Source organism: Lindgomyces ingoldianus, assembly GCF_010093535.1.
Source record: "Lindgomyces ingoldianus strain ATCC 200398 unplaced genomic scaffold BDR25scaffold_29, whole genome shotgun sequence".
Lineage (NCBI taxonomy): Eukaryota > Fungi > Ascomycota > Dothideomycetes > Pleosporales > Lindgomycetaceae > Lindgomyces > Lindgomyces ingoldianus.
Window position 1 is genome coordinate 507929 of NW_022985190.1, and position 25231 is coordinate 533159.

General features: G+C 44.0%; 6 protein-coding genes across 6 annotated transcripts; 2 read left to right on the plus strand and 4 right to left on the minus strand.

The window, feature by feature from the left end:
- Window positions 1-175: 175 nt before the first annotated feature.
- Window positions 176-2166, plus strand: BDR25DRAFT_374811 (uncharacterized protein; the record flags this gene model as incomplete). Its single annotated transcript, XM_033697350.1, has 7 exons — window positions 176-294; window positions 350-576; window positions 627-660; window positions 707-882; window positions 932-1171; window positions 1286-1565; window positions 1818-2166. The coding sequence occupies 7 exons, from the start codon at window positions 176-178 to the stop codon at window positions 2164-2166; spliced, it is 1425 nt and encodes a 474-aa protein (XP_033544338.1).
- Window positions 2167-8463: 6297 nt separating this feature from the next.
- BDR25DRAFT_327349 (uncharacterized protein) lies at window positions 8464-10398 on the plus strand (the record flags this gene model as incomplete). Its single annotated transcript, XM_033692326.1, has 5 exons — window positions 8464-8485; window positions 9242-9336; window positions 9398-9836; window positions 9929-10231; window positions 10331-10398. 5 exons carry the CDS (start codon window positions 8464-8466, stop codon window positions 10396-10398), a joined length of 927 nt encoding a protein of 308 aa, XP_033544339.1.
- A 1162-nt stretch (window positions 10399-11560) lies between these two features.
- BDR25DRAFT_358614 (uncharacterized protein) lies at window positions 11561-14567 on the minus strand (the record flags this gene model as incomplete). Its single annotated transcript, XM_033695983.1, has 14 exons — window positions 11561-11569; window positions 11641-11686; window positions 11733-11780; window positions 11814-11852; window positions 11889-11904; window positions 12345-12929; window positions 12983-13127; window positions 13154-13231; window positions 13262-13837; window positions 13864-14025; window positions 14097-14312; window positions 14342-14393; window positions 14424-14521; window positions 14550-14567. The coding sequence occupies 14 exons, from the start codon at window positions 14565-14567 to the stop codon at window positions 11561-11563; spliced, it is 2088 nt and encodes a 695-aa protein (XP_033544340.1).
- A 3427-nt stretch (window positions 14568-17994) lies between these two features.
- Window positions 17995-18413, minus strand: BDR25DRAFT_358616 (uncharacterized protein; the record flags this gene model as incomplete). Its single annotated transcript, XM_033695984.1, has 2 exons — window positions 17995-18281; window positions 18338-18413. The coding sequence occupies 2 exons, from the start codon at window positions 18411-18413 to the stop codon at window positions 17995-17997; spliced, it is 363 nt and encodes a 120-aa protein (XP_033544341.1).
- A 333-nt stretch (window positions 18414-18746) lies between these two features.
- Window positions 18747-19973, minus strand: BDR25DRAFT_395261 (uncharacterized protein). Its single transcript, XM_033698365.1, has 2 exons — window positions 19613-19973; window positions 18747-19552 (listed from the first exon to the last, which is right to left on the minus strand). Exons 1-2 carry the CDS (start codon window positions 19755-19757, stop codon window positions 19116-19118), a joined length of 582 nt encoding a protein of 193 aa, XP_033544342.1. The 5' UTR covers window positions 19758-19973; the 3' UTR covers window positions 18747-19115.
- Window positions 19974-20504: 531 nt separating this feature from the next.
- BDR25DRAFT_291909 (AAA-domain-containing protein) lies at window positions 20505-25045 on the minus strand. Its single transcript, XM_033688624.1, has 3 exons — window positions 24868-25045; window positions 21333-24816; window positions 20505-21280 (listed from the first exon to the last, which is right to left on the minus strand). Exons 1-3 carry the CDS (start codon window positions 25037-25039, stop codon window positions 20617-20619), a joined length of 4320 nt encoding a protein of 1439 aa, XP_033544343.1. The 5' UTR covers window positions 25040-25045; the 3' UTR covers window positions 20505-20616.
- Window positions 25046-25231: the final 186 nt, after the last annotated feature.

Here is a 25231-nt window from a genome sequence, read left to right on the forward strand (position 1 = left end):
AACTCCGAGTCTAGCTCCGTGAACAATCTGTCGGTTGACACGATAAATACCGTATTAGGCAATCTAGATCATACGGGCTGTCTAACTGTTTGGGATGTAGATATGAATGTCATCACGACTGAATTAAAACTGTAAGTAAAAGAAAATGTGATGTTTATCAATGGTCTCTACTGACATGTATCCACTAAGGCACCAAAGAGAAGCGCTTGACTTCATCTCACAACGAGAAGCACCACATACGTCTGAGCCTTTCTCGTTGTTCAGACGATGTATCGACCCTCGGAATCGCACATAGTGCGTAAACCTCCTAATTGTAGTATATGGCTTCCCTTGTTAATAGTATTCACAGTTACGAACATTCTGTTGCTGGTTGCCGAAGACCAGAAAAACAACCCGAAGACTTTGGAGGGTTGATCGCCGACGAGATGGGCCTAGGTAAAACTCTAACAATGATCACTGCTATTGCGACAACAACAGAACAAGCACGTCAGTTTCAATATGGTAATTCTAGGGGCGTAGAAATGCTAGGCACGATGAAGAGGACACGGGCTACCCTTGTCATATGTCCCGCTGTCCGTAAGTGATTTGACCTGATCCTCGATTCCTTCTGATTTGTGTATTACTAGTGCTCATGGATGGCTGGCTGGAGGAAGTTTCCAAGTAAGTAGTACATTTATTTTCGGCCAGTATATATTGACTAGACTAGACATGTTGCTCCTGGGTTTCTTAAGTGCTCCAAATATCACGGCGCTTCTAAAGCCTCTGAGACGGAAATACTTGACTCAGATATAGTTTTGACGACATACGCTACTCTTATAACAGATTCAAGTCGAAATAGCATCCTTCATAGAATTCATTGGTTTCGAATTATTATCGACGAAGGTTTGGACGTGATTCCTCTTCTCCCGGATTTCAGCTTACATATGTGTAGCTCACTCCATTCGGCATCAGCAGACTAAACAGTTCCGCGCCGTAGTGGCCCTTTCAGCCAAGTACCGGTGGTGTCTTACGGGAACACCTATCCAGAATGAACTCAATGATTTAGGTGCCTTGGTCCGTTTCCTCCGTGTGCCGCATTTGGAGGGGTTATCCGACTTTTATAGCCATATTGCCGGACCCGTCGAAAAGCGTAACGCGGAAGGGCTTCAGAGGCTGGGAAACCTTCTGCGGTGTATCTGCCTACGTCGCACAAAAGAATTACTAGGCCTTTCTGAGCCCAACTCGCGCGTGGAGCTGGTACAGCTAACTGAAGAGGAACAGGACCGGTATTGCTATATCGGAGAAGACCACCGACAAGCCATCGATCTAGCAATTGAGAGAGGAAATCTCTCAGATGCCTCTAGCGGTCTATTCCGTGCTATTTTACGACTTCGCCTCTTTTGCAACTCTGGTCTCTGTGTTGACTCAGACCTGATTGGTTCCAACAAAGATGAAAGTCTCTCACTGCTCGAACAGGGCGACCGAGCAGTGTGCTCGTACTGCTCATGTGATGTAAACTCGGTTGGTGATCGGGGACCAGCTGGCTTTGGCGCGATTTTAAGCTGCTCGCACCTTCTTTGCCCAGAGTGCGTAGGCCGCAGCGAGAAAATATCCCTAAGTCGAATTCGCTGTGTGGTATGCAGCACAATCTCCTCGTGTCCCGAGCTTAGACAAGAGCAACCGTCAGTATGGGGCGAGTCCCCATTAAGGTTGAGAGGCTACTGCTCTAAGTTAGAAGCTCTTGTGCATAATGTCGTACAACACCGAGCAGACAAATGGTTCGTACATATCACTTCCTCCCCGCACTTTTTAATAGATACCTAATATATCCTTATCAGCATTATTTTCTCTTCATGGAAGAAGTCTATTAAACTTGCTGCGTCATATCTTGCAGCCCACAACGTTCCCGTCTGTGTCGTCGATGGCTCAATGACGCTTCCTGAACGTCGCTCCAAGATCCTGCAATTCCAGCAAGATTCCAGAGTTCCCGCGCTCCTCATGACACTTGGAACCGGAGCAGTTGGCTTGAACCTTACAGTGGCCAATCGCGTCCATATCCTTGAGCCGCAATGGAACCCTTTCATTGAGAAACAGGCAATTGGGCGAGTCATGAGGCTGGGCCAAAAAAAGGAAGTCACAATCGTGCGATATGTAGTCGAGAATACCGTAGAGCAGGTATGTGTGTGAGATACCTTATGAAATAGCCAGATTTGCTTACTTTGCTCCGTATAGCATATCCAAACAAGGCAAGAAAAGAAGCTGTATCTTGCTCAACTTGGATGGGACTCGAGCAAGACGGAATCAGAAGATGATAAGTTTCGAAAAGTAATTGTAAGTTTAATAGTACTTCAAATCTCCATAAGCTAATAATTTTTCATCTTTAAGGACATGAAATTGTTACTATCGATACAGAAATAACTTTACTTCTCTCGCTCCAAGGATCTATTGCCAAGCGTATCACCTAAACAGAATCCAACCTCCAATGATAGCCTTCGAAGAAAACCTGGCTAGTTTCTGCATGTAACTAGATAATGCATTGCTAAGGCTAGGCCACAAGCAATATGTACTATTAATTCACCAATACGCCTGGACGAAATCGAGATCGAGTAGTATTGCATCTACAGGACTAAGAGACCCGCAATCGTTGCTACAGCCTCCTACGCTACCCCTATTCACTTTTTCTGATGGTAATATACTATGGGAAGGGAAAGGAAAGAGTGAGCAGCTCAGACTTGGTCGCCTCCTAGAAGAGGCAGATCCCGAAAGGCGAATGCCGTTAACGCTGTGCTAGCGCATCCCTCAAGGATGACTCGGCACGGCCGTTTGGGAACGGTGCGATTAGAGCCGGGTACGATCAATAGGAAATAGAGAAATAGTACGAGTTAGAGAATAGTACATAATTTCTTAACAGCGAATTGATACGAGCAAGGACATAGTATGGGATGCAGCGAGCCTCGCAACAGTACGAACCTGGGACTGAATGTAAAAGCTGAGTTGTGATCTGGTGCAAGGTGTGGACTGGTACTAAATAAACTGTTTGTGGAACGGTACAAACAGGGGACTAGTATGCGAACCCTGGGCATGGGGTTGTTACGAACTGGAAGCATTTCGTAATAGTGTGTGCCATGTGAATCCTAAACATGCCCCTTAGATCCTTCTGTTGCTCCAAAAATATGGGGTCGCAGTGCCAGTCGAATTTGTTACAAACCCCCGAAAAGGCTTCAAGACGCTCGACTAGGTTTTGTGCATTCACAATTATGAGCTGGAAACCGGGAAACCAAATTAGGCAGGCCTAGGTACGTTTAGAGAGTTAACCAAGAATAGTGTGAAAGGTAATAGCAGGAGCAAGCCCTTTCCTAAGATATTCCGCTGCAAAGAACACTTCTACAAGGTGTAGGATTGGTATGTGTTGGAAAATAGAAGGATTGACAGCAGAGCGAAGCAAAAGGACACTCTCTAAACTTCTGCAGTAGCTGTTTCTCCTATGCCCCTCCATATTAAGGCCTCAACTCTCCTCATAACTCGACTACCCCAAATCCGTAATGACGAGTGACAGTAAGAAATACTGCCCAATCCCTCATTACCCGCCGACTTCCAGCTCTAGTCCTTTGTCCGGCAACATCAGTAAGTGAGAGGAGGATCAACTTCAGGTAATCCGCCACCTGACGCGGAACACGACAGTTGGGGGCATGGGCCCAAGACGGGAGTTTGCAACCGTTTACACTTGTCCTTAATTCCAGCAAGAGGTTTTATTGTCAGACTCTTCCCTAGTTATGTTCCATGTTATCTGATAGCATGCTGTAAACGCCCGGATGTCTGACGCACGCAGTGCTTCCAACGAGGGTAGTACTGTACGATTGGGCGATTCTGATGCCTGTACGGGTGACTTTGTGTACGTTCGTACGTCACGGAAGATTAGAGGTAGGTGTATGTATAGGAACGGTTACGGCTCACGTGCAGGGCTTCCAACGAGGCGTAGTACTGTACGATTGGGCGATTTTGAGGCCTGTACGGGTGAGATTTTGGGTACGTTCGTACAGCAGGGAGGAGGAGAGGTAGGTGTACGTATTGTAACTGTTACAGCTCACGTGATCTGTACAAGTAGTACAATTTAATTAAAGTACGCCGTACTCTAGTTAAAACAGCTAAGATTATAGGTCTTTAAAGACGCAAGATTAAGGTCTAATTAACTATAAGATAACTAATTCTTTCTAGTAATAAGAGCAGAGAGGTCTAAAAGCTTGCTACTTACTACCTTATGCTGTAGCTAGTTCTTCTAGAGTTAAATAGCCTTAATTATTGCACTTTTTAGTAAGCCTTAATTATTAGTTACTATATAACTAGCTGCGCTAAAACACCTCTTACACTTATAACTAGTAGCTAGGATAGTAAGGAAATTAAGGGCAATCTTAAAGAGAATAGAATAGGCTGTTTTACCTCTAGTAAGCTACTATTATAGAGGTTCTCTGCGTAGTAAGGGGTAATCTTTATAGTAATTAGCTCTTATAAAGTTATAGTAAAGCTGCAGCTTATTTAACGCCTTCTTACACTTATGTAAGCGCTAATTTGTTATAAAAGAGAGGTTAACAAAGAGGTAAGCCTTATAATTATTATTATAATAGTTGCCACCTAGCAGCTTACAACGCCTAGAAGATAATAGCTTATTCTTAACTTTATGCTTATTCTTAGCATTTAAATACTAGTTAAAGATTATCTTTATTAACCTAGTTACCTTATCTACCTAGCTCTTATAATGCTGCTAGTAATCTTAAAACTAAAGTAAGTGTAATTAAGAGTTAAGAATAGTAGCAACTATGTAGTACAAGACTAGTAAATTAAGGATTAGTTTACCCTAGTAAGTAGTAAGCTTTTAATAGCTAAACTTAATAGCATTTTTAAAGTATAAGTTGCTTAGCTTATTAGCAGTAATTACTTTTATTTAATTAAGGTAAATTTAGAGGCACTAAAGCTTTGTTATAGTCCTCTATAGTAAGCTAGATAAGCCTTAGCCCTTAAGTCTTTTTATTATCTAATAAAACTTTTCTAAAAAGTTCTTAAAGCGCTTAATCTTATTCTAATTATCTTTAGTAATAAGATCTACTAGGGCATTAAAGCTAGCTTATTAAGTCTTTTTATTAGCATTAAAAAAGCCTCTTTATTGCTGTTAGAAGTAACTAATAGCCTCTCTAAGCTTATAACAGTGTAATAGCATAAAGTAAACTAAGTGCTAGTGTACTCTGCTATTACGCACTAGATTAAGTGTGCTAAACTGCTAAATTAAGTCCTCCTCTGCAATATTAATTTAGAGAGTCTTAAAAAGCCTTATGCGCTTATGTAATGCTAGCACGCTGTTTATAAAGTTATAGAGTTGTCTAACAACTCTACGCTTTCTATATAGCTTAAATTAATTACGTAGAGCAGCTTTAGCAAGCTTCTACTTAAATTTTATAACACCTTTACTATATATAATAGCTTTAACAACTACCTAGATTATATAGGCAGCACAGCAGATTTAGTGCTGTCTATTAAGCTTATATAGCAGGTTAAGCTTCTTATTAAGGCTTTAGATAAGCTTATTGTTATTATTTAACACATTATCTTTAATAAAGCAGCTAAATTTTAACATAATATTATACTTATTAATAACAGTAGCTATCTTAAAGGCTTACGCACTACTAGTATAGTTACTATATAAGTTTTTAAAGCTAATTAAAAGGTCTTACTAAGCGTGTAAGGCATCTAGCTGTTGTTAGTTACAGAGTTCTTACAATAGTAGCCTGTGCGCGCATACTAATAAAGTAAGCTACTACTGCAAAGAAGAAAAGGTAGTTTCTAGAACACTACATATCTACGCTTAGCATAATTTTTAACAGCATAGTAATTAGTATTATTTAAATCTCCTTCTTTTACTGCACAAGTGCAGCGTGGATATCCTTAGAGAGCGTAGTGGCAGAATGTAGTAAAGCAGCAAGAAGATTTATGTAATTCTAGCTAATAAAACTACAGGTTTTTAATAAAATAGCTTTTTTAAATAACTAATCCTACACTATAACCTAGTTAACTAGGGCACTGCGCAGAGGACCCTCCTGCTATAGTGTATAAGATAACCCCTGCGATAAGCCTGCTGCTCCTCTAGCTGCCTCCTATAGGTGCTGCAGTAGCTGTACGCTATTAGGTAAGAGCTCTCTATTAACGTTAACTTTATACTCCCTTAGTAGGTGCTAAATAATATAGTTATAGCTATCTACCACCTTTGCAGCACTTTAAAAGCTCTGCTTATAACACTAACAGCAGAGCTAGAGGCAGATTACCTTACTCTGCTCCTTTAAAAGTGTTATATCTGCGCTATAAGCCTACACCTTTAACAGCGTATAATTACTTTGCAAAGTAGTCTTATTCTTTACTTAGTAACCTAATTACGCTAAAGGCAACACCTATTTTAAGTCTAATAGCTATATATTATTCTAATTAATTATAAACTTAACACTAGTGTTATAATTGTAGTCCTCTAGGAACTACTGCAATTAATCTTTAGCCACAGACAGTGTACTATTGCGGGATAAAGTAGGAGACGTAGTGTAGAGGGCTTTTAACTTCTGCAGCCTATAAGACTGCGTAAAATAGATAACAGAGAGATCTAATTAACTAAATAAGGCCTATAAGGCAGCAAAACGCGTGAATAGATAACTCTACAATAGAAAATAGTCTGTAATAGGCATTTTTAAGACAATAGACTGCAGATAGATAGATTAAACCTCTTAGAAAAAGATTTAAGCGCCCTTATAAAACTTTTAGCTAATTAGAGCTCTAGAAGCTCTCCCTGCAAACCTCCTGCTTACTAGAGTCCTCTTACTCCTCTAGAATTGCTATAAAAACTTCCTAAAAGGGTAATACAATCTGTACTACGTACTGTACCTAGGGCATTATTAACTGTACAGTGCGGCTCACGAACTCAGTACGTTCGTACTGAACACGTGACCGTTACGGTTCACTTTGTACAGACCGTAGTACGGCCCGTTGGAAGCCCTGCTCACGTGATCTGTACAAGTAGCCCAAACCAATTAACCCACGCTGTACCTAGTTAAAACGGCGAAGACTATAGATCTCTAGAGAAGCTTGGTTAAGGAGAATATAGCTACTAGATAACAATGTCTCTCTAGTAACATAAACGGAGAGGTTTAAAAGCTCACTATTTGTTACTTTTACAGTGCTTTAAAGCTTTTGTAAGGACAGCGCTCTGCATAACTCTGTTATTACAAATAATAACGTTATAAATGATTAACTAGGAGTTAATTTACGGGCAGAATAGTATATTTGCCTTGCAGCTATCCACGCACTTTAACTACGCCTTACAAGCCTTATCTAGTTAATTAGACACCTCTGTTGTCTATTTTGCACAGTACCTTACCTAAGCTACAGAAGTTGAGGGCCCTCTGCACTACGTCTCTTGCCTTATCCTGCAATAGTACGTTGTCTATAGCGAAAGGCTAATTGCAGCAGGACAAGGTAATCCACCTCTATCTCTACTTAGCAGAACCCCCTCCTACTTTCTTAGAATCGCTATACAAACTTCCTAAAAAAGGAATGCAATCTGTACTACGTACTGTACCCAGGGTATTATTGAACGTGCGGCGCGGTTCACAAACTGGGTACGTTAGTACTGAACACGTGACCGGCACGGTTCACTTTGAGCGGACAGTAGTACGCCCCATTGGAAGCGCTGGACCTAGGTCCTTGTTGTGATTTAGTCACATATCTTACTTCTCTGTTTATTACAGCACTAAATAGTAATCTATGGTTGAATTCATGATCACGAGTAGCACCCATACCTAAGCGTCACAACCTAGATCTACATTCTATAGCATGCTACTTGACTTTGTACCTTACTAGGGAAGAGTCTATGCCTTAAGCTTCTTGTCACACTTAGAGCTAATTTCTATCCTAAATTATTCGCCATATTTATTATCGGCAGGACATATGGGCCAGGGGTTTTATGAAGAAAGGAATCGGGTTGCGAAGATCACTATCTGGGTACCTGTCAGGGGACTTGGTGGGGAAAGAATATTATGAGGTGGAAGATGACCTAGGTTTCACTTCCTTCAAATACCTAACCAGCTTCAAGTTATCTTCTAGATTTCGTGTATCTCAGGATTCTGCGCTATTAGGGTTTCAATTTTCTCATTGGCCTCTTGCATGTAGGCTGGTAGTTCCCCGATCTAAGGATTTGACATATTGTAGGTAATGTATAAAAATGTTGTAGATGTTGAATATTCTAAATCTAGAAGCTAATAAACTAGGGAGTATTTGGCAGGCATTGAAGGTGCTAGCTTTCACATACTCGCTATCAACAGAGGAATGAAGCAACAGGGCCTCATCTCTCCGTATGCTCATGTAAGTGATGGTTGGTCTAGATGCCTTCAAGACCACTTCATGTATCCATAGAAAGGTCTTGCTTTTTTTATTTCTCACCGCCCAGTCAATAAGATGGGACTGATGGACCGTGCAGGTGCCTAAAGATGGTCGAGGGCGCTCGCAGCTAATTAGTGCCCGCCTAAAAGGTGCTATCGCATATGACATTCTCGTTAACGTTGATTGGAGGCCCGCTTTATCCCCTTGGCAAATGCAATGCTCCCCACGCGATCATTTTTGCTTCATTCAGCTCCAAACAAGCTTTGCCAAGACTTACTACTAGAAGCTTGTTTCTGCCTCTGCGGCTGATCGTCGAGGTGATCTTGTGCGCAAATCAGACTGAACGAGGTCCATCCGTCCGGGAACCGTACCTGCTGCGCTCTCGAATTGAGCCTCGCAGGAGTTAGGCGTTTAAAAGGATCGCGTGAGGCAATGCTCGTGTGAAACATTCAAAATCCTTGGAGAGCAATGTCTCTAAGTTAAATCGCCCGCTTCTCGGCTGTGCCCAGTGACAAGCCAACAACTCAAGTACGATGACATTCCTGCCTGTATCCCAAAGCAATCTCGTTTGCGATATTTTGGTGTTCTCCGCTCGCCATGGTGTCATCTAGCCAAACGATTCCTTCTCTTCTTTCTTACTTGAAATGCACCTGCTTCCCTGATTTCCTGCGGTTTTTGTTCCACCTCGACCTCCACTTCTACTTCGAGGAATTCATCGCCGTCAGATTAACTGTAGCTCCTATGGCTGCGCGGCCGACCACTATCTTGGTATACAAACCCCATTGACGCGACATATTCCTTACACAACCCTATACGCTCTTTCAGACCGTCACGATGAACAACACCACTCAAGTGGGCGGTCACAAACACCACCATATTCAGCTCCATGACCTGCGCAATGAGCTCGTCTCTAAACTTGCTCCATTCTCAGGCCTCATATTGACCATTGTAAGTCCAAGATTAAATCGCCCCTCAACCTTCGTTTGTCGTATCTAACACAAACTCCTAGATTCTTGTAATTTTTTTCCTCATCCGCTACTACCTCTTTGAAACCCTGCTCCTTCCTTACTTCTACCCCCGCACCTTCGCTTTATTGAATGAACGCAATCGCCGAGGGTTCGTAAACCACCATCTCGCAGGCGCCGCCAAGATCCTCCTCTTCATATGGACTGCGTATCCATTCTGTGCTGTGGCATTCGGCTCTGCCACTTTTAACACGCCATTACATAAGGGTAGCTTTGTCACCATGGGCGATGCTATGCTTGTCGCCTCGCATATCTTCGTGGCTATGTATCTTGTGGAATTACTTTATCGGTCGCAGCTTTCTATTGTAGCGGTGTTTCATCATGTTGGCGCTTGTGTCATTGCCGAGTCGGCGGTTGCTATTAGTTTAAATTCGGTGAGGGAGAAGGATGCTACGATTGAATTCGTGCTGTGTTTCTTTTGGGGTAAGCCTCTCTTTCACTCTCACACTAAATTCCCCAAATATCCACTCTCCTCTCTACTCACTTAATTAAACACTAGCTAACCACCCATGCAGGTGCCTTCGACGTAATCGCTGAATTCTGGCCACATGTCACAATAATTCTCTACCGAATCTACCCCACCTCCCACTTCTTCCTCAGCAAGATCTTCCGCGCTGCATTTTTCTCCACATTATGCGGCACTATAATAGAAACGATTGTGGTCATGTGGCTATTTGGCAGCCTGTGGGAAAGATGGACGATACCGTTCAAGGTTGTCACTCCCATGTTGCACGTTGTATTCTCGGCAGCGCAAGTGTGGGGTAGTTGGAATTTTTGGAAGATGTGGCAAAGGGAGAAGAAGACACTCCTGGGGGAGGGTAGAGGAGGAGATAGGGCGGATAGGGATGTGGAGAGGGGAGAGGCAGGAAAACGGGAAGAAAGTAGGAAAGGGGGAGAGGATGCTCGGGTTACGGCAGGTGAGAAGACGGAGGTTATCGAGAAAGAGGAAGGACGTGCAGCGGTCACTACTTCCTCTTCTTTATGATATGAGCAAGTCTTAATCTCAACTTTATGATACAAAGGGAAGTCTAGAAACGAGTGGCGGGACTCTTATAGAGCATGTGTGATACCAAGGTTCCTCGTTATGCTGTCCACTGGACGGGGTTAGACCGACTTCGACGCGCATTAAACTAAAGTCTACTAGTAATCAGTCCTCATAAAACCAAAAGAGGCTATCATAAGGAGAGTCTCTTTGACCTAAAATCGCTCTACTCACTCCTTTTAGTTGCATTAAAGAGAGATCAACTACTGCTTACGGCAGCACAATCAGGACCCGAGCTACCAGCAGGAGACAACTTCAAGCTCCTTATTTGTTGCTCTAGTAACATCGCCACCGCCCCCACCGCCGCCGCCTCTCTAGGGCTGTCAGACAGATCCTATCGCACGTGACATTAAGCCGATGCTCTGCAGAAATCACTCATTCGGACTAGCGTCTATTGCGTCCACCAGATAGTTCTCAGAGCTTTCTTGCTCCTTGACCTTACACCATCGCTCAATCCACTCAATTCGGTTCTCGCCGCTTTACTAACTTACTCGCTTATCCTCAGTCCCCTGCCTGCCTTTGCGAGAGATTCCCCACACCTGGTTGCAACAATATCAATCTGATTCTCGCCTTAGACATGTCCAAAGCCAGGTTATTGTCCAGACAAATGTCTAGACTTAGTGCAACTGTACCACTATTACCCTCTTCGGTGGGCGCGCCAGTTGTCGAACCAAGTCTTATAGACTTCTGTCGGAGTGGATAGCATGTTCCTCGAGGAAAATCAGCCAGCACTAGAATTTGATTTACTAGCAATTGCAACTCACAAGCTGTTAATGAGAAATTAGAAGTAGATTACTGAGACAGCGAGGGTGTTTAGCGAGGATTCACAGAGAAAGGGCCATCCGCAACTCCCTTTCCCTAAAAGGGAACGCTACAGTGAATGTCCTTATCACGTGGCAAACACTCACTGCAAGGACCTCAAATACGAACAAAGTTAGTGGCCTTTAAGTAGAAAGTTTACAATATCTTAAGGTTTTCAGATCAGAATGCACGTTTGAAGTTAGCCGTGTTGATTTTACGAGGTCTGCATTGATTAGGTGACATGCATTATTTTTATTACACTAGTTTTTGAGTTGGAGAATTCAAGATAGAGGAATCTGACTATCTATCTCCTCTACACAGACCTTGACCACCGACTTATCTGCATGTATAACCCATAATATTCCATTACCCTTTTAAGATTACGATGGTGTTCCGTCGGATGACATCCCGATGAAATATACTGAAAATCCTGACCCCAATCAACCAAAGAAAGACTAGAGCAATTTAGGCACCACATCTGCAAAAGCGCAATATCAGAGGAGCCTGCCTGTAGCATCTTACCACTAATGCATCCCATACCTTAATACTTCCAGTACCAATAGTCAAAGATCCGTCCAAAAGCCGCCATTCCAATGCTTCCACGCCACTTTAGTTACATCATTGTAGCCGACCTTCCATACGGTTGGCCTGAGGCCCCCGTACAACCTTGAAGGGAAATAGCTTACACAAGGATAATATATATAAGATAGGAGAAGCAGCCTTCTTTCGGTGTTAGAAAGAGGCAGCGTGATGTACTATAGCAGAAGGGCAGCTAGAGAAGGCCTGTAAGGAAGTAACGCGCTAAGATAAACGCTCTTTTAACTATAAAGGTACTAGACTATTGTAATAGGCAATATAAAGAAGGTATATAACACTATTGTAAGGGTTTAAAGCAAATTGCTAACAAATTATATAGGTGCAGCATTTCCTGTCTAAATCTTTAAATGTAAGAACCCTATGCCTATCAACTTGCAGTAGTAACAGCTAGCAGCTTAGAAATCTACCTAAAATCCTACATCACTACAGTAAACAGTTAGTACAGCAGCCTTAGAGTCTGTAAGGATACGTCGTAGAAGCTCTGTACATACGCACGGCCCAAAATTCTCTGTACTGTAGTACCGTACGATTAGGTGTACTAACGCTTGGAAACAGACACTGGCCTGAGCTCTTTAAAGCTCTTAACCCCACAATTTGAGGTGCAAGATTCAGTAGAAGTGCTCGATCGGTAGGTAGCTCTGGATCACCAGTGCGCTGAATACTCAAGACCAAAGATGTTTTCCGGTGCGCATCCCACAGGCACTGTGGTTGTGGTGGATGGTGCTGGGGAGACGCTGAAAGCGATTCCAAGTGGATAATGACATAATGGGGTTTCGGTAGGATAGCCACCATCCGGCCCTGGGTGCCAGTTGGGATAGGGGCAGGAACAGTTAGCTTGAGATGGATGATCCATAATTCGCCGCATCCACCAAGCAAACGCAGCTGAGCTGAATTTAAGGAAGAAAAAGCAGAGGAGACAGTCAAAGCACCATAAGGATAACTGCTTGGAAGGAAGGGCCGGAGTCTACAGCCGAGGGATATGTGAAGCGGGGGAGGAGTAATGCTCGGAACGAGCTCAAAGATGACTGAACTCTCGTCTGTAAGTTTCCTTAGGACGTGAAAGAAGCTAAACCTGTCTGTATTGATTGAGAGCGCATTAATCGTTGTTGTCAAAGTTCGTGTGGAAGACAAGAGTGCATGGTAGAATACATTGAATGCCGGTATTCAGTCGACCCCGGATTTGGAGCGGCAGAAGACACTTCTAGTAGCCTATCGTCGTTGCTTTCGGTGGTAGAAGCTCTGGTGGAGGCACTGGAAACGCCAAACTCACTGTCCTAGTGCTGGTTGGTGTACCTGGTACTGCAGTGATTAACGTTGGGATTCCATCCAACGAGCTAGAAGTAGGGTAGGTAGCCTGGGAGGGATTATGAACGTGAAACTGGTTGCGCTGGTACTATGTGCTCAGTACTGCAGTGATCGATGATAATATTTCAGTCAATGAGCTGGCTGATGAAGATAGCGTAAAGGATGAGGTAGCTGCTAGACGAGAGGGTTGGGTTGACGAGTCTCTTGACAAGGCAGTGGTAGGCGTAGGAGACCCTGTTGGCGAACTTTCAGAGGCAGTGCTCGGAATTGCCATCGATAAGCCAACTGATGAACCCAGGCTGGAGATTGAGAATTCTGCTGACAAACTTGTTGAAATTCCCATTGGCGAGGTAGTTGATGAGCAGAAGGGGAAGGTTGAGGTTCTGTTTAATGAGCTCCCTGACAAGGTAGTGCTAGGTGTTGGAATTACTGTCCGCGAGGATCCGAAATAGCTGCTGGGAATTGTTGTTGAGCAGCTAAATATCATAGTTTCAGTATAGGAGATCGTCGGCGACGACGGAAAAGGGCCGGAGTTGTCATAAATGTTGACCAAGATTGGGGACATACCTTCCAGAACCAGAGTTAAATCGATTAACCAAATTACATTTCCGTCGAAACAGCAATCGTTAGCGTATTCAAGTTTCTTCGCCATCAACTCTTCATTGTCGAAGCTCAGCCACTGACCGTTCCAGTTTATCTGAAAACTTTCATACCGGCATCTTGGGCAAACTCAAGCGTGAGTCCCTTATTGCTGTTGAGCTTCTTGATCTCGTAATAGGCCATCTCACCAGGGACACTGGTGCAAAGTCTAGCCTTGGAGGCACTCTCGAAATCACACCCCAAGTTAGGCCAGCTCTTGTCCTTGATCTAGTACGCACGCCAAAAGTATACTAAGCCAAAGTTCGGTTTCTTAGGATCGATAAGGGTGAATCACGGACGAACGAGAACCTCTTCAATATCATCAACGCTAGTGTATGGGAGGATTTGGGGCTGATAACTTCCAAGTTTGCGCCGTACTGGAATTTGATATTAGCATTTGCTCTTGTCAAAAACAAGTCTTGAAAAGATTGACCAAATCCCAGGCTGAACCGGTCCACATTCTGCTCTATTCTTTTTGGGCCGAAATATTGCAAAAATGGAAAGCGACGCTCAGCCTAACCAGTAATTCATAGGCCAGCCCAACAAAGTCTTGAGTTTCTTTGTTGCACGCCCTCGGTCGGAAGTGTCGCACGATGCTGCGTCCATGCGCCGCCCTAACTAATCACTAGGAGTAGCTTCTCTTCGCAAAATATTCTCCTCGGAGCTCTCCGGAGCCAGCGTGGCCAACAGTACGTACACCGTAGATCCGTAGGGCTTTTGGGACCTATACGGTGGAGTTAGCTTGTACGTACGTACTGTAGTAGCTTCATGGGAGGTGCTTACGGATCCAAATCAAGGCTTCCTTACGTACGTACAGAGACCACCGTATATGCTGTATACAGATGTTTTATATAGGTTCTTAGCGTGAAATGTATAAGCTAAGGTTAATAAGGTAACTTGCTACTGCTTAGTTCTAGAGCTAGTTCTTCTATAGTTAAAGTGCTTTAATAGTAGCTCTACTAAGTTAGTTCCTATTATTAGTAACAGTTCTCCTGCCTTTACTAAACGCTCTCTTGCAATTACATAAAGTTAATAGGATAGAGAGGTAGTCTAACGCTATGCAATAGAGCATTAGGTAGCGTTGCTAGCTAACCTTATCTTACTATTATATAAGATTATTAAGTTGTTTGTTATCTAATTTAATAAAGTAAGTAAAATTATTATTATAAAAAGTGTAGTACTTTTTTAACTTATTAAAAGCTTTAAAGCATTTAGCTTTACCCTTTATGCTTATTATATAGTAAAGATTAATGTTAAAAAATTACTTATAACAACTATTAAAGCTTAAGCCCTTAGAGACCTTCTAGTGCTAAGTCTTTTACAATTGCTTGTTTATCTTATTATCCTTCTTCTTTAGTGCAATAAGCTTAACATACTTTTTAAAAGTTACTTTTATGTTTTTTTTAACTCTTATATAGTAATCTTTATTATACTTTTAAGTTTATTTAAACTAAGCAATTTAAAGTTAAGGGTTTAACATAGTAGCTACTAAGTATAGTAATAGCTTAAAGTTAAAGATTACTTTAGTCTAGTAAGTGTTAAGCTTCTTAAAGCCTTAATTAACAGCTAACTTAAGAAAGCTGTTTAGGTATTAAACAAAGCACACCTTTTACTTATAAAGCTTTTTATTAAGTACATTAAGATTAATAATTATTTACTAAAAAAAGCTAAAGCCTAATTTACTAGTGTTACCTTTAAGTCTTTTTATTATCTTATAAAATAGTTATAGAAAGTTAGCTAAAGTCTTTACTTTATTTTAATTATCTAGTGTTAAAAAGTTAAGTTTTATATTAAATCTATTCTTTTTATCTTTATAGTTATCTCCTTCTTCTAGCTTCTTCTTTCTAGGTGTAATAGCTCTTTATTAACAGAGCTACTTGTTAATTATATCCTATAACTCCTAACAGCAAAAGAGCATAAAATAGACTAAGTGCCACCTTACACTGCTATTCTTAAGTAATGTAAGTGTTATAAAGCTAATAATATCTTTATAGTGTTTTATTTATATCTCTATAAAAAGCTCTTATTATTTAGTAGAGACATTAATTATATTAATAAAGTTATATAGTTAGCTAATAACCCTACACATTTAAAAGATAAAGAACTGTTTTTTTAGTAGTGCGTTAGCTAACATAGCTTTAAACTTTATAACACTATCTTTATATATAATTACCTTAACAACAAGATTTATAATATGCCTAGCATAGCAGATCTAATTCTCTTGTAAGAGCTTTATACTAAGTTCCCTATTAATTACTTTAATAAAGGTAGAGTTATTATTACTTACATTATTACTTATAAAAAATTTAAACTTAGAAACTACTTTATATTTAATTAAGACTTCTCTAATAATTATAGCCTAGTTTTTACTAGTATAATTACCCTATAAGTTTTAGAAGGTAATAAGAATATTACAGTGCTTTTTTTAAGTGTCTGTGTGTTAATTTTAGGTTAGTTTTAAGTGTTATAGTAGAGTAAGAAGTTAAGGCTAAAGTGTAGGATTTCTATAATTTTTGCCACTACGCACAGGTTACATACTAATAAAATAAGCTACTACTCTAAGAAAACTTAAGTAGTTTAGAGAAGTCTATATATTAACACTTAACATAATTATACTACTTATAGTGTGTAGTAAACTTTTAATCTTTTTTTTTTGTAACTTTAGGCTATCTATTATCTATTTTGTAAGTGTTGTGTAGCTGCTAGGTAGGGCGTTACGCAACTAAGGTTAATTTTATGTAAGTAATTCCCTTATTTCTAGCAACATTACCTGCCTTAATAATAAATTATAAGAAATAATTTAATTAATGTACACCTTTATTAACTTATCTTCCTACTAGGGTAACTGTAAGAAGGTGTTATTTACTCCTACTGTAATTATAGCAGCTTTAAAAAGGTTATTTAGTTTAGAGGGAATAAGTAAAAGCCTGCTATTAATAGAAATAAAGTAAGCTTTCTTAAGATAAGTGCTAATATAATAAGTAAACTTAAAGTATTTTGCATAGTTATGTTAACTCTACTTATAGCAGAGCTTATAGAGCTATACCTGCCTAAGAGAGCTACTAGACTCTTAATATAACAGATCTGCGCTGTATTTATATATCCCTAAGTGTTTAGAGCTGCCCTACAGCTAGCGCTTGTTTACTACTCTATACCTAAAACGCTTTTTTAATAATTACTTAGAGCCCTTCTAAATCTAATTCTATGTAATAAAGAAATAAACACTAAGATTATAGCACTTAGAAGACAACTTAAGATACTTATAAGTAAGTAGATTAAATAAAGAGGATAAAATAGATAAAAGTGTGCCTTTTTAAGATGTAAGTGTTAATAAGAGTAGTAATATAAGAACACACTATTTCCTAAGGCGTTTAGAAGCAGCAGTGTAATAGGGCAACGCGCTACTAAAGGAGGACAAAATTATAGCTTAAGAAGCTTAAGATTAACGTGTAGAGCGTATAAAGTTATTTATTACAACAACAACAACAGCAATATAGATAAGTGTTAATACATTGCAGTATGTTAATAAAAATCAACTGTGCAGCATCACTAAGCTCTACTAGGACTACTTAAAAAACACGCCTTAGCAAGCTTACCACAACACTAAAAAAAGTCTGTATACGCTGTATACGCGTAAATTTGCAGCCTTAAGTTACGTATGTACGGGTCAATTCGCCTTTACGTACGTACGTTGTACGGGCCGTAGGAGCTCCGTAATCTACGACCGTACTACGTACTGTTGGCCACGCTGTCCGGAGCTCTTCAGACTTTACACCTAGTTTGGTTCTCACTACCCAAATGACTTCATCCTCCATCCTTTATCTGCCTTCGTGAATCTTGAGTGGTCTGCAAGCCGCGAAACTGTCTCGACGGCGCTGTCGTAGTGGTCTGAGGGCTTTTTCGCGAGATCTGGTAGTAGCCGAGTTGAGAGTCAGGGTCACCGGAAGAGAGGGATTTTTATTAACGAAGACAAGCATGCGGTCGATGCTCTAGTCTAGTTTTCCATGCCAGATTGCAGTGAGATGCGTGGGTGCATATATCTGTCATAAATTATGCTTGATCGTTACATTCTGAGATGGACACTTGGTTGACGAAGAGTGTGTCGATCCACAGAATTCGCCCACAAGGGCTTCGTAAGTTGTGTGTGAGGTTACACAACTCGTGGTAGAGATTCTTTGTGACCATGAAACCCTGGTCCTAGAGGCTGATCTCGCTATTTCCGCTCCCTTGCTCCCAGGTATATGAAAGAGCTTCATAATCAGGCTGGTCTCCAAATGAAGCTTTGAGGAGCTCGTATTTTGGGATATCGCTTCCGCTTCCGCTTCTGGGTAGGAGTTTGACGATCCGGGTTTCTTGTTGTGTGGGGCCGAGAGGGAGAGTTTCGTAGATATTTAGGATCGAATGGCCTGGAGTTTGAGTCCCAAATACGAGAGCAGAGTTCGGAGTAATTTCTAATTTGCGGCTATCATGGAGCATGATTTGGACTATTTTGCTAAGGTTAAGACGTGAAATTTATCCTTTAAATCGGCCTAACTTGGACTATTGAAATGCATGTGTAATCCGTGGTATTTGTAGCCGAGAGTGGCTATGCATGTTGTGTTGGTTAGTCTTCCCATCCATGGTATAGCTCGAGGCTTGACATTCAGCTTAGCCTTCAAAATGTCGTCACAGGTTTTTCTCCGATATTTGTATGTTGTCGGAGAACACGTTGCCCTCAGTAGATATCAATCCTTAGAGAATGGACATATGTTGAAGTATCAACCTAAGTAGATTTTATCTCAACCTCAGAACGCATAATCGGGATCAAGGCCCTAGTATTATTTTCATGCACGGCCGCAAATCTCTGCACCACAAATCCATGATGTCTATTTCTCAATCTCAACTTTGTAAGTTAAATAAACCCATAAATCCTCGAGATATAATTACCTTAAAAAGATCCAAACATTTTTATGCACATATTTTTTTGGTCCCTAGACCTTCAAGTGGCTAACCGAACATCTTTTGTATAACCAAGTTATACCCTAGCCAACTTCCACGAGCACAGCTATATTGAGGGTGTAGACAACGAGACAACGGATAGAAAATAGGTGTGGCTGTTCTAGTATTAAGAATTAAGTAAATACATCTACGCATTCAAATGCTGAATAGGCATATGCAGCAAATTTGTCTAAGGAAGAACAGACGCCAAGTGATGCAGCCCATTTTCCAGTTCCAAATCCATCTCCAAATCCAACCCCAATCCCATATGTTGACTAGAAAAAGTAAAACACCATATCCAATGCAATGTGGCCGCGTAGTGGGTTACAGAACCAGCCGGCTTACAAAAAGAACACAGCAAAAGCACCGACAGCCGCCCCAACGCTCAGCCCAACATGGGCCGCGGCACCCGTCGACTGAGCTGGAGAACTACTGCCAGTCGCACTGGGTCCGCTGCTTGGAGTTGGTGTACGGGTTCCAGTGGGCACGGTAACATTTCCCGTGCTGATTGGAAGCGCAGTACCAGTTGACGCGACTGCTGTCGAAAGCGTCGACATGGTTGTAGAGCTGTTGGCCTTGTTCTCTGGCCCGCCGGTCGAGTTGCAGCGAATGGAGCCTTCTTGGACAGGGTTTGTGGAAATGAGGGCGGGGGTTGCGAAGGTAAAGACCGCCGAGCCACGATCGGTGCCTTCGGCATCTTTATATGCGAGACAGGAGAGCGAGTTCACGTCTACTCCGTCCGCGGAGATGATTTGTAGACCGCAGACTGTGTCGAGTTCTGGGATGAGTTAGTTACTTGTTATTTGTTAGAGGGGAAGGTTAGGGGATAGGAGCGTACGTTTGACGACGAGTTTGTCAACCTCGATGGTGAATTCTTCCAACTGCGTCCTTGTGATGCAGGCGGTTTCTTTTAGCGTAACGGTTGCGCCATGGACGGCAGAAGAAAAGGCTGCAAAAGCGGCGATGGAAGCGAAAGCCTTCATTGTGAAATGTGTGAGGCACAAGGTTGTAATGTATGAGGTGTGTGCAGAGGTATCAACGACAGGTAAGGCCGAGGGACCAAGTGGTTATTAAGTAGGGAAAGTCGCAAAAGAAAACAAGTGTGAGCTGAGTCGAAAAAGTGGGAGGGCTGAGAGGCGCAATGCCAGAAAGTGTAAATGGTTCGATGTCGTTGTGATTTGTGATGAATGAATGATTCCCTACCAACAACACGACGGGCAAGCACCTTTTAAGCACTCGATGGATCGACACAGCTCCCGTTCGAACAAGCCCCGAAATAGCAACAAGGGTCCCTTCACAACGTACTCAAGCAGCGAAAACCCACTTGAGGCATTGCTGGGACCAGTCGGAGCGCGAACAAAGAGGCTCCATCGCGCGGTGAAACATGAGTGGCGGGGAAAGTCAGATGTCAAATGCCCCCAGCCCCCGATCCTCCAGCCACACCCCGCGCATTGGCTAGGGTGATATGAGCGTCATCAGGCCGTCCATGTTGGACTGCGGCTCAGTATTGGCAGAACAACCGCCTGGTGCATTGTTTTTGTAATAATTGTGGTCCCTGTTGCACGATCGCGTTCTTCGTCCACAGCCCCCTTGAGGGATGTCGTGCAGGCCCCCCCCCCCCCAATGTGCTAGTCGTTGGTCGTTAACCAACAACCATCCAAACACCAACTCGCGCAACTGCAAGCACTTAAGGCCCTCTGTTAACTGACTTAGTATTATTTACCCATCCTAAAACGCTTCTGCAACGATTCCAAGCCTTTGTTCAGGCACACGCGCGTCCCAAAGTCACCGTTACAATTACATACCAGATGAGCATCTACAGCCTCATCCTTCCAATAAAGCTCACCCATACAGGTCCTCGTCCTGCGCCGCATTGCCGAACCCACCCTCGGCAATATCGACACTACTTTTACCCTTGTCATGACTTACTGGCGCTTTGCCCTTGCCCTTGCCTTTGCCGCCATTAGCCGCCACACCGTTCAGATCCAGGTGTTCAGTTCTAATCACATAGTCATCGTCCCCATCGCTCTGCCTGGCATCAACATTTTCATCCATCTGTGGCGCCGCAGCCTTTCCTTTCCCTTTCCCTTTGCCTTTTCCTGAATTGAATTGCGGCGCACTTTGGATCGAGTCCGAAAATAGCACTTTTGCTTTTGGCTCCTCCTTTTTCCCAGTGCCCTCAAATGCTTTCCTGACCCTTTCGTAGTGGTGCAACTCATCCGCACTAACGCTAGGTACCAGCTCCCTATTAGCTTCAACAAAATCTCGTTCAGTAACCATGACGGCTGTATCCTCTTCGGTCGCGAAATGATCGAAGAATTGTGCAATGGAGATCGGAGTATGAGTCGCGTTGTAAGCTTTGACCTTCTCATCGACCGCCCGTGCTTGCCGCGTGATTGCTTTAAGCATTGCATCTGAGCACAGGGCATACATGTCGGCTCCTGTGTAAGTAAACGGCAGAGTCGATGCGACTCGCTGGAGCGACAATTCGGGATGCAAGGTGAATCTGGAACGGGTAAGTCAATGCACCATGGGCAGGTTCAAACAATGAGCCATACTTCCTCGACAGCGCCTCTAGGATGGTCAACTGCTTCTCATGCGTATCCGACACGCCCAGATATAGCATCTTGTCAAAACGCCCGGGACGCAATAGGGCCTGATCCAGCAGATCTGGCCGGTTCGTTGCTCCGATAACGAAAACGCCGCCTGCGCCTTCAGCACCGTCGCTCATTCCATCAAGTTCGGCGAGAAGCTGACTGACAATGCGATCCATGACACCGCCGCTATCGCCTTGGTTGCCACGTTTCGGTGCCACTGAATCCAACTCATCGAAGAAGACAACACATGGACGGGCATCGCGTGCTCGCTGGAACACCCGGCGCACATTAGCTTCTGATTCACCAATGTACATGTTGAGCAACTCAGGCCCTTTGACGCTGAAGAAATTTAGTGAGAATTCGGTGGCGATAGCTTTTGCGAGCAGTGTCTTTCCGGTTCCTGGTGGTCCATAGAACAATATACCACTTCGCTTCTTCATGCCCTTAGCGAAGAGTTCGGGCCGCGAGAGTGGCAGTTGTATGGTCTCCATAACTGCATCCTTGACGTGCGTGAGACCACCAACGTCTGACCAACCGACGTTAGGAATCTTGGGTGCCCCAATAGAATCGGCGAAGTTCTTTCGCGCCGCATCGACCGCGGCATCAAAATCCGCCTTCATCAAACTATTACTGAAGTATCCTCCTGCGAGCTCAATGTCTCTAGGGGTGACAATACCAGAAGACGATGTTTGTGATGCAGACGAAGCCAGAGCCTCTACACGGTTTCGCTTTGCCACGACAGCACGATCGACAACATCCACCAAGTCGCCCGCAACCAATGCTGCTGTCTTAACCGCGATATTAGCTAGATCGACGTCTGGAGATAAGCGAATGCCTGCGTTGTCGATGATTGTGCGCAAAATGCCTTCTCTTTCACCTTCGTCAGGAGCTGTCATCTCGATCTCATGCGTGAAGAGCCCTCGAATACCCTCGGGAACCTTATCAACTTCAGTTGTTGTTGCGATTAAGACCCGTGAATCTGCCAGTATCTCTTTTAGGGCCATGTTCATACGATCTGCATTCAGGGCGTCGACATGCTTCATGAGCAGGACCGTATATTCTGCACCGCACGTCAAGCCACGCTCTGCCCTCGCCTTCAAGAAGCCTTCTGTCTTGACATCACCGCCGCCTGCGCCCCCTTCGGTGAGGATGTCAAATGCATCAATGGGAAAGGTGTGCAGTCCCAGATCTTCACTAGCTTGAGCAGCAACAGTGCTCTTTCCAATGCCGCGTTGAGTGGAAGTGATTAATATCGCAATGGGTGGGAGGCCGAGATGGATAGCCCTCGGACTTGTAGCAGCAGACATGAGCTCTCTTAGACGCCGGCGAAGAGACGAAATATAAGGCTTAGGTAATTCATCCGGACCAGTTAACTTTTGGCTGGTCACAGCGGGAGGCCGTTTGGCCCCCAAATAATACTGCCAGGTGCTGCTGATTGAAGCGGGTACTTTGCTTTGTTCACTTCCGGCTTGGACCATTTTCGTGCCAGCTGCATCCACAGACACAACGCCACCCCAGGGATCGGATTCCTCACCGTCGCGTGACTCAGTTGATGACGGTGCGACAACACTTCCAACTTTAAACCATGCCACGACTTTCGTATCCGGTTCGTCAATGTTCCAACTATCGTCAAAGGTATGCTTCCTTGCTTTTGACAAGAGTTCATCGCTCCCCATATCGTCTTCTACAGTGGTCGTCTGAAATATTGCTCGGCCGAGAGACTCATCAATTGAAACGCCAACAAGATCTCCCGTTTTCACGACGCGGCGTTTCTGTTCAAAGTAGTCTTTGAGTGCTGCAAAACAGCTTGGTTGAAGTAAACGATCAGAGGAGAGTGGGGTAGAAAGCTTCAATAGAGTGACCTCTTTTGCGGAAGGAGGCAAAGAGGAGCTAGTGATTCGTGGCTTATGAAGAGCACTTCTAGGCCCGTGAGTTGGATGATGGGCCGCCAAAGCCGTGATACGGAGATGGGACGGGCTCCCTAGGTTTACGAGGAGGATAGGAGAAATATATGCTTGTGAAAAAGTGCTGGCTGCTGGAAATCCTGATATGCTCGGTCGTCGATCTTGATTGGCTAATTTGTGAACTGGGTATCGTGCAACCTTCTTGGTCATGTTTTCGGGCAAGCCGTATATTCTTGCGGGCCGCCATTCAGAATGATCCTCATGTTCAGCTCCAAAGGCCCCCAGGCCCCAAAGTGGGTGCTGCGATGGTTCTGCCGTCGCCTCAATCTTCACCCAGTCGCCGGAAAAGCATCCAACTTTGACCAGGGTATTTGTGTCAACGAAGACACGGGCTTCTTCGTCGTCATCGCTCCCTGGTTTTGGGTGAACAAGTTCATCGGGAACAGGGTGGAAAAGGCCCTGAGACTTGAAGATCTTCCCTTTGGACGATGGGCCACGTGCGGTTGTAGCTGTGAGGCTTGAGAACACAGACCCAGGTGTTGCAACACCGTTTGTATAGAAGTGTCCAGGGCGAGGGGTCGCCGCGGTGAATGAAGACAGGACGCCTGAAGATTGGGGGGGGAGTAGAGGGGCATTTAGAGATATAACATCTTCTGGGTCATCTGACAGATCCCCACCGTCGGTCCCTGACAGCTCCGAGTCTAGGTTGTCGGTCGATTCATCATCAGGGGGGGTTGTGTTTTGAGAAGAACTCCGATCCTCGGCGGCAGAATAGAATTGTTCATTTGAAGTATCTTCTTCATCGTCGTCACCGAATCCGTTCGGTATGGGGGTAGGTTTCATCGGCGGGAGAATTTGTGCAGGTTTGGAGCTGCGGTGCGACTGCAGCACAACAATCCTTGTACTAGGTAGAAGTAGGCCTTGGGATACGGGCTCACACGCAGTTACCTTTGCGGGCGGAGGGGGTACATGGGTGATGGGATGGGCGGGCAAAGGCAGTGGCAGATGATCCCCGGAATGAACGATGGTAGGAGAGCGAAGCGCATCCCGTACAGCATTTGTCCATGCTTTTTCTTGCGCAACATGCAGCACCGTAGTCATCCCTTTCCCGGCCGTTCCATTGACCTTTAAGAATCGGTCTTTTGGCCCCTTTATTGAGCCATTAGCTCGAGCAACCCCGAAGCCTCCGCCAAATTTTGCGTGGACCTCATCCAATTTACTCAATGCCTCCGTGTCCAGAGTGATATAGACTGTATCTAGGCCTACCGGGACGGCATCGAATATACGAATCTCGATTGGAGTATCCCTCCTGTGCGTCTTGATTGGAGAGACGGCCTGCAGCGTTTGTAGGAAGGATTGGAGCGCGAGCGATGACGCCGGAACCTGCAGGGAGGAATGCGGTCGCGCCGCCGAGGCGTCTGTCATCTTGGGGGGTTGGACAGGCAGGATGGTCCATGAGACGGCCTGAGAAGCAACGACAGAGGTCGGGAACCACGGGGTGATCGCGACGTGGTGGACGCGGTCAGATGCGCTGTTGGGGTCTACAATTAGTCAGTATTGGACGCATATCTATCCAGGAGTAATGCACAAACCCGCATTCTTATATTCCGGAAACAAGTCCGCGAAAAGGTCTTCAGAAAGCACTCCCACCTCACCCTTCACACGGTCGTCTAGGAGCAGTCGAGCCGAGATGGCCGGCCGATCGAGCCTCCTCCTTCTCCGTCGCCTCTTGCGCGGATGCATGACCCCATTATGCGCCTCCATGCTGAAATAAAAGAAGAACGCTCAAGGGAGCGGTGGCAGGAGAAAGAAACTTGCACAGTCGCATCGAAGTGCTGGTTGACGCCAAGCCTGCCTGTACCTCGGCAGAGAGCCTGGACTGCTCGGAAACAGTCCACAAGAGCTCATGCTCCTGAGAGCACAACTCAACAACAACAAAACATCCAGAAATGCAGT

Excerpts from the sequence above, each read along its gene's own strand:
- BDR25DRAFT_395261 (XM_033698365.1), bottom strand. The coding sequence starts at position 19,757 with ATGAAGGCTTTCGCTTCCATCGCCGCTTTTGCAGCCTTTTCTTCTGCC. Across the intron at positions 19,553-19,612 it reads TGACAAACTCGTCGTCAAAC|AACTCGACACAGTCTGCGGT; the intron begins GTACGCTCCTAT and ends AACTCATCCCAG.
- BDR25DRAFT_291909 (XM_033688624.1), bottom strand. The coding sequence starts at position 25,039 with ATGGAGGCGCATAATGGGGTCATGCATCCGCGCAAGAGGCGACGGAGA. Across the intron at positions 24,817-24,867 it reads TCCGGAATATAAGAATGCGG|ACCCCAACAGCGCATCTGAC; the intron begins GTTTGTGCATTA and ends GACTAATTGTAG. Across the intron at positions 21,281-21,332 it reads CTAGAGGCGCTGTCGAGGAA|ATTCACCTTGCATCCCGAAT; the intron begins GTATGGCTCATT and ends TACCCGTTCCAG.